Source organism: Anguilla rostrata, chromosome 13 (assembly GCF_018555375.3).
Source record: "Anguilla rostrata isolate EN2019 chromosome 13, ASM1855537v3, whole genome shotgun sequence".
In the NCBI taxonomy this organism is placed as follows: Eukaryota; Metazoa; Chordata; class Actinopteri; order Anguilliformes; family Anguillidae; genus Anguilla; species Anguilla rostrata.
In genome coordinates this window covers 20435044-20450532 of record NC_057945.1, presented here as the reverse complement: position 1 = coordinate 20450532, position 15489 = coordinate 20435044, and the positions used below count along the sequence as shown (strand labels likewise).

Below are 15489 nucleotides of genomic sequence, written 5' to 3'. Positions count from 1 at the left end.
AGAGTAGGTCTGAAACAGTGAAGGAAGATACAGTTGTGCTTGGAGACATTCATTTATTAGTATTTTCAAATGTATTGAAGGGGTTTGGAGGAAAACTCACATAGATCATCCATGCTGCATAACGCTCTTTGAGGTTATACAGCACACAGGGCTCATTGAGGTGGGTCATCATGGCCATGTCCTCAATCTTGTCAAACTTGGGAGGATTCATTGGGTGGATGTCATCCTCTTTGACTGTTATTTTCTGTGAAACAGAAGTTTTGTGTTGATAGTGTTTTTCGCTGAGGGATGAGAGTTCCATAATTCTGTTATGTGGCTAAAAGCTGCTTTTCAGTAACAGATTTGTATTCAGGAAGGACAAAACTTCATAGGACCTGAACATGGAATATAAATCCCACATTCTGAATGATCATGGTCGTCCCACTGTGCATACAACAAAGGATATTGCTGCTCTCTTAGACTACCAGTGGTGATTTAAGCATGGAAATTATTGTGGGGCAGACATTATTTTTATATTTTAAGCATACACTGGAACTCTTATCCAGAGAGATTTACTGTTAGCACACACACACACACATGCTCACACACATGTGCAAACACACAGAGTCATGAATGCTGACAATGCAGCGCTAAAGAAATTAAAGTAATAAGATTTTCATTTAAATAAATGTCTTTTAAGTCACTATCTATCACTACATTGGGTAACACAATGGTGATTGAGCCTATTTTTATATTAATTTATACTATTATTATCATCATAATTCATGATTAAAAAACTTGGTGTCTGTGGCGACATTCCCGGGAAAAAAATCACAAGCGGCGCACAGCTAGTGACACGTTTTTCATCACCCATCGGTGGTTGGTCCGCCAGAGAGGGTAGGCGGGACTAACGCAACAGGCTCGCTCTTCAACTCACTTGTGTGTGAGCGGCATACTGTTTTTTCCGGTGTCTGCATGCGTTACAATAACAGAGAAAGGGGGGGTTAGGGGAGTTATGGAACCCTAAAAAGTTTTTGTGTAACATGAGAGATCATATTATTTGTTGATGTAGATTTCGTATTACATTTAATGGCAATGTAACTTTACTAAATTACATAGCTATTTGCACAGCTAACGCTAGCTACCGGACCATGTCAAGAAAGACAACATTAGTTTAGACAACGTTGTGCACAGTATCCATCTCTCATATCAGGTAACGTTGCGTTAGCTAGCTAGCTAATGTAATTAACACAATCTAATGTCGGCTAACAATTAGAAAAAAACGCTAGCTAACACTACCGACCGGTGCCGACCTCGCAAACCGTCTCTCGAACGCAATGCTACCTTGTTGCAACGTTGCAGTGTAGCTAACTTAAGGCCAGTTCAGATCAATGATTCGCAATGAGACTGGGTGCAACTTGCAAAATTCCAAGACGTCTGATTGTAAACGTTCTAAAACTGCACTTGGCGATTTGACAAGGACGGTCTTTTAAAACCTGAGGGCAGGCAACGGCTCTGCTACTAGCCAGTTCACACCGCTGCAATTTTCTCTGCAACATTCTAAAACCGTTTTGCCTTGTTGCGAATCATTGATCTGAACTGGCCTTAACGTTACCGTTATTTACATTGCCATCGAGTTCATCAATATATTATAATGATCGGAATAAAGCCGGGGTATGTGGAGCAGAGTCTGATTTCTGAAGACGTCATGCAGGAGAAAACAAAATAAAAGAATACGGCAGTATGGATTAGCATTGTTATTATTTTATTACGCTTCCTCATATGTTCCTTCAGCCTTTATGCCCTTTTTGATGAAATCTCCTTCGTTTTTGTTTTATTCTTCTTGTTCTGATTGCTAATTTAACACCCAGCTCAGCTTTATTCTCAAACAGTTTAGCTAGCAAAACCAGAAACACCAGGGGTAACATTTTGCAAGGCAGTTTAAAAAATACCACACAACAATCATTCACGAAAAAGACTGCTTATTGTGCACGAGATACATAATTGCACGAGCCACAGCGAATCCCGCATATTCTTCTCTGCAGTGTAAAGATGTTCATACCGGGCAATAGGTGGATAAAGAACGTTTGCAGAAATTGATCATCACTAATTCTACCCCAGGTTTGCTACAGCATTTTAACCCAGCTCGGCAGTGTAAAGACATCTTGACTTAGCCTAATGTTAGACAACGAATGAGTATGTACATAACGTTACTTTTATAACAACCGTTTTTTATTCAGTAAATAGTAAGCGTTATAGTTGGCGTGCCAACTGACTGACGTCACGCAGGCGACACTGGTTGGATCCGGTTGGATTTATGGGAAGTGAGGTCCAAAAACACACCTGCAATTACCGCTTCTCGCCATTGGCACCGCCATAGAGAACGAAACTGAAATCTTCGAGATTGTCACTTTAAGAACCAAACTATACCCATGTCAAACATGCAAAGTTTTGACTTTTTCCTCCAGTATATAAAACTCGCCAGTAAGAATTCTTTTGATGTAATTTTTTTATAGCTAGCTTGCTAAGCTATCTAAAACAATCTAAGAGACAACAAGGTTGATTTTTTCCAAACCAAAGGGAGAAAATAAGATTCATGCCAGCCAATAGGACTGAACCTCTCCAAATCTCTACTATAGAGGCACACTGGCAAAACATTTATTGTGCCCCAAGCTCAACTTCAATTTTCAAACTGTACATGCACTGGAGGAATTTTTTGCTCGCTCTCACACAATTTACACATCAGCTCCATAGGGCAGGGAGCTTTAGCTGTACTTACTTGCCCCCCTTCCAGAGTTTCAACGGTGGCTTTGCCCCCCTCTCTGCTAATGAGTTTCCCTTTAAGGTACATCTCCTTGGGCTCAGCCACAAAGAAGGCTGTTTTGGCATCAAAGGGTGTGTTCTGGGCCTCGATTCTCTCCCTCTCAGGCTTCCGGAGGTAAATGGCCGCCGGGCCAAAGACCTCCATCTCCGCATCGGTACTCATGATGGCGCTTTACTGAGGAGAAATAAAGGAACGAGCAGTAATATTAAATAAGAATAAATAGATGACAGAATTTGATCATAAGACCTCTGTAGAAGAGCTGATCTATGTAGAAGACAGAAATGGCCAAATATGCCAATGGTTGCAAAATATAAAAGGAACCCTATATTACAGTTGCACAGCAACACAGTAATCACATTAGTGGAGCATATAAAAAAAAATAACTAGAGCCACATACTCAAAGCTCGAATCTGTGACTCCGGGAATGTGTCTGGACATTTTCAAAGTATTATGGAATGAGTCCAATTAAAATACAGCTAATTCATTTGTTAGTGGCGCATATATATGAAAAAGTAAAAAGTTCATGCAATGTTTCTTAAGAGTTTTCATTTGAAGCCTTTATTTAAAAAAAAATAAAGAATGCAAGGTGTCAGGCAGGTGAAAATGGGGGAAAGGGATTCATACAGAGCAATTATTCCAGTTTTCATGTGTAAAACAAAATATTTCCTAAAATGTTCTGTCTGCTTTTTTGGCATCATAACTTGTACACACAAGTATCTATATTTACCTCCTTTGATGCCAACAGAGAGAGGTGGTCACCGGTGGTTTTTTGAAACTGAAAAAGAAAGAGCATTTAGTTAATATTGGTTTTAGTTTTTAGTTGTGATGCCTAACATTAAAATTGACTTCACATAATATCAATAATTTTTTTGATGTTTATAAATATAAAACTATAGTTTGTTGTTTATTGTTCTAGTAAATCTGAATGATAAATAGCATGTAATATTACAATAAATGCCACTTACCTTTGCTATTACCAGTCAGTTCCTAGGGGAGTCAGAGTCTGCCTTTTATAGAGATATTTGTGTCCGCTCTGCAAAAAACTGCCTGCTCTATTTGGTCATGTGTTTGTATCCTCTAACCAGTTATGTTTCTCTTGTATGTGTACCAGTGACATTTCAGCCCATAGTAAATCATAAACATTTACAGCATGAATTTGGACTTTAAGCAAGACAAGAATCTTATTTTCTCCCTTTGGTTCAAATCACATTTGGAATTCTATAATGGGCATACAGACACATTAAATCAATTTACAAATTTCATTCCACTGATTGAATCCCAAAAGGTCCACTGATTGAATCCCAAAATGTATGCATTATTATCAGTCAGAATGCCAGCTTAGGGTTTGCTTTGTGTAACATTGTAATTAAAAAGCAATTAAAAACTATTTAGATTCCATAATGCCTCAATCCACTAAATTATTATTTTTTGATTGAAATTACATTTATAATAGAATAAGTAATACAAATGAAGTTAGCAAAAAGAAAAAACCAAAACAAAATAAAAAAAATAAAAACATTTTATCAAAAAAACACTGGAATATTGGATTAAATGTTTATGGGATGGTGATAAGAATGAAGCGCTCTAGTGTGCATTTCTTGAATAGTTTTTAAATAGAGTTGATAGTGTTGATATGTTGTAGCTATGTATGACTATTGTTTATAGATATCACTCAACTTGAAAATAATATGTAAAGGTCTCAAGTTGGAACTGATCCATCTTTGGGCAAGAGCCAAGTTTAGCTGTGGGGAAGCAGCTAAATGTCACTGGTATAATGTTTCAGGTCTTTTGCACGTCTTACATTTTTCAAAAGAAAAATAAATGGGAAAGGTCATTGTGTGAAGAGCAGAAGCATTTCACAACAGTGTGGACAGCTGAGCTGATTTCAGTGTCTCTCACAAACATTCACATCTGTTTCCACTCACTCAACTGCATTTGTAAAGCTTTGTAACTTTATCTTTACATCCAGAAGATGTACATGATGTATTTATGTGCATAAATGAACATAAATCCACTACACTTATCCTCAAGTCCAAGACAGTACAGGTCACTAGTAATCACAGAAAGTCCACGTTCAAGTCCAAATCAAGAAGTCTGGAATTTAAAAAAAATAATGATAAAACAATCAGATTCACAGTTAGACTACACATAAGGGTAAAGTGGGGTAACATGCCCCCTTGAGTAAAATATTGCATTTTTATCTCATGCAAGCATAACTGATATATGTTAAAAAAACAAACAAACATGAAAGTTCATATTTAAATATGACCTCATAAGGATAATAGTTGACAGGGTTATCTTGCTATGGAAGATGTTGGACATCAGGTAACTTTTCTCCAAGACCCATCACAATGACAACAAACAGGAAGATGCCCAGAATTTCATCATTATCTTTAATGAGGAAATAGTAATCAATAAGATTTGTTGAATTGTCAGGTGCAATATAAATAATTTTCTTTTAAAAAACAGAAATGTGCCTTTTCTATGACACAAAGTGAGGATACAGAGCCAGCATGGAGAAAGAAGCAGAAAAAGTGATAGCCCTACTATGCACTTTCCACACAAAACCATCAGTTTTCCCTTTGGAAAAATTTCTGATGAGTATATTCTCATCTTCTATTGCAGTTATCAGGAAATTGGCAGTAAGCTGGAGCACAATGAGCACGGCTTTTAAATGAAAAGAAGCTGTGAGGTCACAATAATCCAGCCCTTTTTCCACCTGCCCCATGTGCTGTGAACTGGGCGCTCCTCGCCTGTGGTCACAAAAATACCAATATTCAGTGCGTGCATGCACAGTGTCAGTCATCATCTTTAGACTGACATCAAATTGACAGGTAACAGGCTTTAGAAATAGTATATGTGTGGCCCCAACTGTAGTCGGAATTGTAAATGGAATTTCAATGTTGTTCCCATTTTGGCTGACGAAAATATTTAAATAATTATCAGTTAATAACACCTTGTTCTCGAAGGCCTTAATTGGCAGCTGATTGAACTAATTGAAAAGCACAAAAACCTGCATCCCCTTGGGATTCAGTTTGACACCCCTGGCTTAAAAGAAAAAAGACTCTTGTACCATTTACAGAAATTGCGACATTTAATGGAATCTGAGCAGCATGCAGCGATTATGAATATTCTTAAGGAAGACAGACACAAACCCTTATCTAGTAGGCTCTGCACAAAATGAATCACTATAGATACAAGATTGGGGGTCCTTAGAGCATTCTAGACACCAAGCTTTGAACACCTCCCATCTACCCTTATACCACCCGTATACCAAGGTAGTGCAAGAATGCTAGATAATGTTTATAGCTGCCTCCCTTAACTCCTTCTTCATGACAGCACCTAACAGGGGGAAGGCCATGAGGCGTAACCTCATTGGGTGGGGGGGGGGTAACCTCATTTTAATTGCCCCTGCCCCCTGCGACAGCAGGTTTTTTAAGGCATGACCACACCTCTGCTACCATGAGTGGGTGAAGACACCAATCCACAGGGCAGGAGCCACCTCGGAACAAGATATGTCCTGTGGTACAGCAACCTCGGGATGTACAGTGCAGTGGAGAGAGCAAACTCGCAGGTACGCCCAAGTCCAGATCCTTATCGCCCGCCGGTGTAGACATTTGGTGCCGCCATGTCGGTTATATTAGCAACTGTTGCTATACTGTTGCGCCTGATTATGTGTTTACCCCAAAGATAGGCTGCAAAACGTTGTAACGCAAACCACACCCGCTGTGATCTCCAGTGCGTTGATATGAGACACCCCGCTCGCCGTCATGACACTGCAGACCACACACAACCCCTTGTAGCAGGTGTCTGTATACAGAGGAACATGAGAAGAGATGAGATGCCGCCGATCGGCACTCAGCATCTGGACATTTCGCCCGTGCGAGGGAGCGCTTCTAATTGCCTGTGAAATGCGAAACAGCTTCACCCGGTCTCTCATGGGGTCAAATTGCATTCCCAGAGTTTGGTCGTTACCGGTCTCAAGCGTAGCAATTGCTGCTGTCCCAACAGGCGCATAATTGTCATTCACTGGTATAGAGACCTGAGAGGAACCGGCGACCGTAGTCTCTCAGGGAAGCAATTCTCCCCGGGGAGAGGTGCACCGTCATTGACAGTGAATTCAGCTTGGGTCTGTTTTAACACACTGGCTCATGGTAAAAACACTGTTGATGTGGGATGTCAACATCTGCGTGTGTTTGACAGCTAACTCCCGGGAAGGTGCTAAAACAAGCCAGTTGTCCAGATACGTTAGCACCCGTAACGGGGCGATGGCAGCACGCACAACCATTGCAAGGGACAGCCCGGATAAGAACTTGGTAAATTTGTACACTTTCCCAGAAAAGCAAAATGAAGATACTGCCAATGGCACTTTACAATGTTCACATTAAAATAAGCATCTTTTAGATTTACAAGCGTGAACCAGTCCCCTGGCAGAGAACATTAAATCTGACAAATGCCCCCAAAATGAATTATCCTCCCTACCCTCCCATCTGGCAAATAAAAAATGTGGTAACTGCTCGTAGTGTGCCTTTACATACAGGTGTAAGCCCATTAACCAGCCTCATTCAGAATGCAATATCCTTATTAAGAAGGAAATCACTTGTAATACCACACATGATATACTTTATTCATTGCCCATATAGCTTGGCATATGTGGATAAGATGTCCAGAGCTCTCCACACAAGACCAGTGAACACCAGAGTAATATGAAGACAGGCGATGAGCACAGCCCCTTACTATTTGTTCATCCTTCAGTAGCTATAGGCTATATTTATCCCCAAATTCTGGCACTTACAAAATGTAACCCTTCAATAAGTATTTAAATTGTTCCAATTTGTTTGTCACGCATTTAATTTTTATATTGCCTATATCTCATTGCAATGTGGTGGTCACTTTGAATACTTTACATTCCAAATTACTTGTGGTCAAGGTGCACATTCTCAGCTTTTATTTAAAGGTATTGTTGTACACTTTGATTTCACCATGTAAAAATTATTGAACAACCATGGTGTAATAAATGCTTGAAAATGTGTTTAAAGAAAATTATGCTGAAATGTCTGTGGGAATTTTTTCTACAGAATAAACACTATGTATTAAACTTGTCTTTTGTCCAAAAAGTTAAAAAATACAAAACTCATACATCTGTGTATTTTATATTAAGATGTATTAGAAAACTATTTTATTATCAGCCATGATTATATTAATATATGAATATAAATGTGTTTGAAGATATTTATTATGAAAAACCTCAACCTCAAACTACAAAAGAGTATTATGCCCCCCCAAAAAAGAAAGAAATAATCCAAAAAAATTTAAGTATATCATTTTGACTTAGATATATGGGAAAATAAATCAAGGAAATGTATTTGAAGTTATTATGAAAAGTCAGTTCCAGTGTAAAAACCTAGAGTATGTTGAAATTTACGGGAGTATTCTCAGTGTCCTATTGTCCTGTAGTCAGGTAGGTTTTTTAGAATTTTCTGAGTAAAGGTCAGGAAAACCCGATTGTTTTTAGTTCCCAAAAGAGGATTTTAATGGCCTCTTCAAAATCTGTTTGCTGCATGCAGATCCTTTTGAAACTGCGCAACTGATACTTGCTTAGGCCCCTGAATGCTTGCTTTGGGTGTGGACTGTTCTGAAGTGCATGCATGTCTGTGTCTTTTAAGGAAGGCCTTGGTGTGAAATGTGTGTGTCTGGGCAAAAATAGGATCTTTGTAGGTAGTAGTGTCAAAGAAGTCACGGTGTTGTATTTAATTATGATAGCTATAGTGCATGTTTAGAATGTGTATGAACAGTTTGCAGTTAACAAACCTAGTGTTTGGGACATTTTTGTAGGGCAGTCTCTTCCCAGTCCACCATGTAGATTTTGCATAGGTTGGTGCAAATTTCTTACCCATGGCTATGCCCTTTATCTGTCGATAGCATTTAAAAAAATTTAATTCAGTCATTTTTAGTCTAGGCTGATTTCCAAGAGTTTTAGGGGAGCTGTGTCCAGTCATCTGCTATTTGGACACTTTCCAATCCATTTTTAATTGACATTAAACCTGCTGCACATATGCTTTCCATGTGGACCGTGAATAATATTGTCGATTCTCATACACAGGTGTTCATGATTTTTTTGTTTGTAATTATATAGCTGCTGTGTTGGGTTGATAGCCAGTTAATAAAATTATCAATGCATTTTGCAGTCCTGTAAGATTCACTGTTGCAGTCTGTTGAATGCACCAGGATTCAATTAGTTTACAAATGATCTTCATTCAACAACCACAATGAAAGAAATGTATGATAGGTGTTGAAGGTAATTGTAATGAAAAATCAGTTTCACTAAGAAAACATCAGAATATATAAGACTGTGGTCTTACATCAAATATGTTGAAAGCATGCAAAGAATGAAAATAATTCAGGATTTGTTTTTATTCAGATGAATGAGAAATAATCTTTATTTACCATTCATAATGCATACACATGTGTATTAAAAATTACATAAGACTGTCATGTCCAACAAATGTAAAAAAAAAAAAAAATGCACAAATCCTAAATTTGTGGTTATTTTATTAAGATGGATGAGAAATTATGATTATTTGACAACCATGGTGAAATAAATGAATGACAATGTTTTTGAATACAATTATAATGAGAAATCAATTTCACTGTGGAAATACCAAAATAAATACAATGTATATATACATCTAATGTGTATGTTCAAGAAGTGAAAAAATTAACAAATCCTAAATTTGTGGTCTTTCCATTTATGTGAATGAGGAATAATCTTTATTCAACAAACAGGTTCAAATAAACCATTTAAAATACATTTGAAGACTTTTATTATGAAAAATGTTATTCGCCAGAAAAAAACAGTGAAATATATACTTTTAATTTCCTTCAGGTTTTCTGGTTTACCCCCAGAGTCCAAAGATATGCAGGTGATTGGAGATTGAAGATTGGCTACATTGGCCGAAGGGGTGAGTGTGTGAGTTTGAGTATGAGTGTGCATGTTCACCCTGCGATGGACTGGCACACTTTCCAGGGTTTGTTCCTATGCCCAGTGCATTTTGGGATAGGCTCCAGCCTCTCTGCCTTCCTGAATTGGACAAGTGTGTATAGACAATAAATGGATGGACATGAGTTTCGATGGGAAATGATTGAAATACCTACGGTTATGGTCCTACATGTAAAGAAAAATGAATTTTTTATTTTTGTGGTTATTTGACAACCACAATAAAATCACTTAATTAGATTGTTTTTGAAGTATGGTGGGACTAGTGCTGAGAGATTAACTGAATAATAACATCGCCATAACTTCAATGTCCACAGTCCATTGTGCCTACAGATATGCAAGTTGCATATACTGTATACTGTAGCCCTACTTTGTGATAGTGTATGAAAAGGGAGATAAATTATAAAGGCAACTATTAAAAAAATGAAACATACATACCTAAAATTCACTCATTTTTAAAGATCAAAGTGATAAAAATGTATGCAAGTGATTTGCTGTAATATGCATTAATCATTGTTACTTAAAATAAATCTATATTACTTTTCTTTAAGTGAAGGAGATGTGAGTCAGCCCTCCTTTCTGTATTTTCTGCTTTATTCAGTCAGTTGACAGCAGAGGGCATAGCAGATACAGAAAGGATTACAGCTGACAAGTTTCTATGACTGGGACTGAGCACCTGCCTGCACAGAGCTACTCACATATGTTTAATTCTCAAGTCATCTGCCCTCCACATTGAACAAGAATTAGCCATTTCTTCAAAGAAATCCGAATTTCTAAAAAGAAATCCTCTTTTCTAAAAATGCATCAGTAGCCATGAAAATGATGATGATCATGTAAATGTTTTCTGTAAAAACAAATTTACCATAACTGATGGTAGTATGACCTAGGCAATGAGGCATGCCTTTCATGATGTATTTGGTTTAGATCTGCCTGTCATTAAAGCTATTAAAAATATTTTACATAAAAAGTTACTAAAAACCAACAAATTTTTTTTTCCAAAAACCTTGCAAGACCATGATCTAGGAGGCCTGCCTTTTATAATAAAGTGTTTGATATTGTAGGAATGGGATGTTGTTGGAAAATATTTTATGTGATACAATGTATACATTAGAAATTATCACACCATGAACTTTTTTAATGGTCCCTGTGCATCCCTTCAAAATTTTTGGAATTAAGTGTCTACTTTTTAGGAGGCACCATTTAATTAAAAAAAATAGAAAAATGGTATGACCATGTAAGAAAAACCCCATCACCATTGTGATGTCAATTTAACTGTGTGGATTCATTAGCACTGATATGACTGTTATAAGTTATACTGTAATTGTGACAGCTCTAGTGTCAGTAGTGTTTGATATAAAGAAGGAAAACTAAGAATAAATTAAAACAAATCACATAAGAGGCCAGATAGCAGGTCCTTGATAGTATTTGCTTTTAAATGTAGAAAAAAGTTAATGTTCTAATGAGGTCCTAATTAATTTAAAGTAAGGATGATTGCTGTACAATTCCAATAAATAAATTAATATTCAATAATAAGATTTTAATAAGATTCTTAAAATGCATGTCACTGTCAATAGTAGTTCTGAATGACCTCCATTTGTGACCTGTTTGTATCTCAGGGGTTCTGTAGTACTTCTGTAGTTTAAATTAAAGTAAAGGCTATACAGAAGCAAGAATAATCAAGAATGCTAAAAAATGGAATATAAATCTAACTTGGTAAAATTAACTATTTTTTAAATGTCCTCATAATTCTCATGTCAACATAATTTCAAAGAATTTCTGTGTGCTACGAAAGAGCTGGGGTGGGGGGGGTGGGGGGTGCTGTAATTGATGCTTGAAGAAGACATATACATTCAAATGGATACAATCTTGAATATGTGATCACCAGGTGTTTTGGTTAGAAAGCTCTCAAAAATTCATGATGGAGGTTTACGCAATGGCCCTGAAACCATCCAAAATCAAAATATTGCTATTTTTGCTGAGCATTCAACCAATTTTGGTTTAGTGTGTAAACCCAGATAATTCTACAACTGCAGTCATTATGAGTGTCATCTTAATTCACAGCAAACTAGCAAAAAAAAAGGACAGTGTGGTGGAAAATAAGCCATACCTGCCATACTTTACTGTACTGAATGTAAATATGGTTCTTAGTTAATGTAAATAGGGTATTATAGTAAATAAAAAATGTATAACTCAGAAAGTTACATTGTTACATTTAACTCTTACATAATTAAAAGAGGAACTTGTTTTTGCCTTTTGGTAAATGAATGCGTTTCCATTGTTCACCAGACTAAAGGTAATTGAGCATGGTATTGAATGGGATTATAAGAAGAATAATATTTTAGTAAACATTCCCAGACACACAGTGAACACAACAGACGCAGTGAACACAACAGACTATTAAATATTTTCACATAAGATTGACAAAAGCATCATTGGACAAAGCCAGCAATCAAAAAGTCTGAGTCTTTTTAACATAAATGTTGATCAATAAAAAAGTTGTGTAAGTCGCTCTGGATAAGAGTGTCTGCTAAATGCCTGAGAAATCAATACATAACTAATCAAATTATTAATAACAATCAGTTTATTCCTATTTTTTTGGCTAGCTTTGGAATACTATCTTACTCAAATCAATCATTACAGAACATGCAGCTATGTTAATCCATTAAAATTATTAAAACTATTAAAATTCCATCCCCCTTTGATTTACCTCATTGCTCGAAACATTGCTGAATTCGACAGGTAAAAAGAAACTTGGATCAAAAATACATGGAACTCTCCCGACAACAAACTCGGCCGCAGGCATCCCGTGTGACAACTGGGCAGCTCACATCCCCGTTGGCTCCACTCCAGAATTCTGGAGACCTCAATATGCCTCCACACTTTTAAATGCTCTTCAAACTCAATATGCCTCAACACTTTTAAATGCTCTTCAAACTCAATGCCTAACTTAAATGCCTTCAAATTCACCTTTTAAATGCTCTTCAAACTCAATAGCTCAACCTTAAACCTTCAACCAAACGCACTTCAGTACAGTTCAAAAATATTGCACAAAACTCTTTATACCCTAAGACGATTATTCCTCACAGGACTGTTTGACACTGAACCCTGCCTACATTGCACTGCACAAGGACCTGACCATCACGTACACACAGTACACGCCTTCCGAGAGTGCCTCCTGTTTCCAAATTCTGGACACAAGTAATATCATCTGTCATACTTGGCCAGAGTGTTTCTCTCAACCTTGCATTATGCCTCAGTGGAGACCATGGCAAGCTCAAAACCTCCAAACATGCCTGCATTTAATGCATTCTGTCTTATCATAGCAAAGAAAATTATATTACTAAACCGGAAAGAAAAAAGCAAAATTATTCTCTCACAGTGGATATCTCTAATGTATGATGAAAAATATATTATGAAATAACCATTCGAAATCAAACTACAATTTACTATATTTATGAAAACCTGGGACCTATTCATAAAATATTTCAATTTAGTAGGAACAGATGCTTGAAAATTAATCATTAATCATGCCCGCCTAAGACAACATTGCTGTAGTTACCTTGAGCACCCCTCCGCCCCCAAACACACACACACACTTCTTATACTTCGTAGATCAAGTGAAGAAAAAAATAATCTTTATTACCCACATGCTACAGTATGTATATGTCCTTGTCTGCTGTTTCTTCTCTGTATGCAATCGCCTGTTTTATGTTGATGAAATACAAAAAAAGTATCTGCACATTTGAGAGGGTTAAATTAAGACACACTTTAAAGTCTGGCACACTCTGCCACCACAAACCCCCCAGTCCCCAAAAGACTGTTGAGCTCTTGAAGAATTTATATGAGGGATCAACTGTACTTTGATTTAATAAAGAAGAATTTATATGAGGGATCAACTGTACTTTGATTTAATAAAGAAACATTTAGCCACTGAAGCTGTCCCAACAGCAGGACTTTTTGTCTCAGACAAAAAACACAAAACAGGACAAAATACATGCTTTTGTAGCTTTTTATTTAAAGCTTTAAGGTATGGAGTTCATTTAAGTGTATATTGTACACATATTCCATACAGATGACTGCATTTGGCAAAAGCAAAACACATAGGCCCATAAATCTTTTGAAAATATCTGTATTCAAAATAGATTTTGCCCGCATATATTCATAAAATACACACTAACAATTTTTCGATTATCAAATAACCTTATATGGCAATAGTCTGATTTAAGTTTAATACTAATGATAACTTTGTGCTAATAACTTTGAAACCTTAATATGATACAGAATGCTTCAGTGCTTAGAGCCAAATAGGAAAGCTATATTTGTATTTACTCCTTATACAGTAAGGGACATACTTGGATAAAATTTCAAGTATGACATTTTCATTGAATATACAAGCTCTCAGTTTCTCAGTTTACGATCTATTCAACCAGTATCCTATTACTGTTCCCATGGTGAAATCAGAGCATTCAAGATATAATGTGTGTGTGGTGTGTGTATGTGTGAACAGTATATATATATATATATATATATATATATATATATATAATCATAGTACTTACAGATGAAAATGGAATCAATTTGAATTTATTTTCTGGAACAGTTAGCCCAAATGCTGCCTTAACTGTAACGTTACAGACATGGGCTGTTGGCACCAGAGCTGGAGAGAGCTGTGCACTGGGTTACCCTCCTCTGCGTGGGTCATTTCAGCTGTGCTAAAAAAGAACCTAAAGCACTTGTTATATAAATCAGCATACAGTATTCCACTTCCCAAATCTCAGCTGTAAAGCAAGTATCATGAATTAATTTGACAGCCATGTTGCAACTATTTTCGCTGGCAGACAGAAGGAGTGGAAAACTTCTGGCATCTACACAGACTGCAGATGCCAGGCCCTGGAAGTTGAGCTGACTGGCGCCATTTTGGCATTTGAGTAGTCAATCCAATTATCCCACGAAACTCAAAGCACATGTTTTTATGTTTTCTATTAACACAATCATTTTGAGATATGTTACAGGAAAATAATACATAATTGCTGTCAAGTAAAAATTAAGTGTGAAGCTCTTTATCATTGTGAGCTTAGGTGACGGAATGCGGATAAAAAAGCAACGTGTTGACATGAAGTTATGGAGGAGCGTTTGCTTACCTGTCCACTCCTGAATTGAAAGGGGTGATTTCCAACTTGGATTTCATTCCAAATGAGTAGAAAATAGGAATTAAATATTTATAAAAATGCTCACACTAAAAATTAAGTAGGTCTGATGTCACAAAACATTTTCCTTCCTCCATTCGACTATCATCCTCAGTGAAAATGATATTTTAAAATTCCTGCACATCATTATTAAAATTTGCTGGGCATTGGGGTCATTGTTTTTCTTGCTGTTCATTTCATTCAAATATTAATGAATACCTACAGCCATAGCATCATTTACCCAGCTCAGAAGCATAACTTTATTTTGAATATTGGGGGGTTGAAATGCAAAGGCTGCAACCCTGTAGGGGGGCCCAGGGGCATGCTCCCCCAGAAGAAATTTTTTAAAAGAACAGCTGTGAAATGATTATTTTTGGTCAATTCTATAGGGGAAATGCTCCAGATTACTGTTCAGTAAGGCTGGGTTTTTGTCCCGAAAAATACTGGCTGAAGTCACAGAGCAGTCGTGGAAAAGTTGTTGAAAATCACAAAAAACTGAAAAA

General features: G+C 36.8%; 1 protein-coding gene across 1 annotated transcript in view; it reads right to left on the bottom strand.

Moving 5' to 3' along the window:
* LOC135237127 (myosin heavy chain, fast skeletal muscle-like) overlaps nucleotides 1–3639 on the bottom strand; it is a 31169-nt gene extending 27530 nt beyond the window's left edge. Inside the window, exons 1-3 of the mRNA XM_064303900.1 lie at nucleotides 3531–3639; nucleotides 2759–2977; nucleotides 101–244 (exon numbers count right to left, since the gene is read on the bottom strand). Coding sequence (XP_064159970.1) covers nucleotides 101–244; nucleotides 2759–2965 — 351 coding nt within the window. The 5' untranslated portion in view covers nucleotides 2966–2977; nucleotides 3531–3639. The remainder of the gene's footprint in view (nucleotides 1–100; nucleotides 245–2758; nucleotides 2978–3530) is intronic.
* Nucleotides 3640–15489: the final 11850 nt, after the last annotated feature.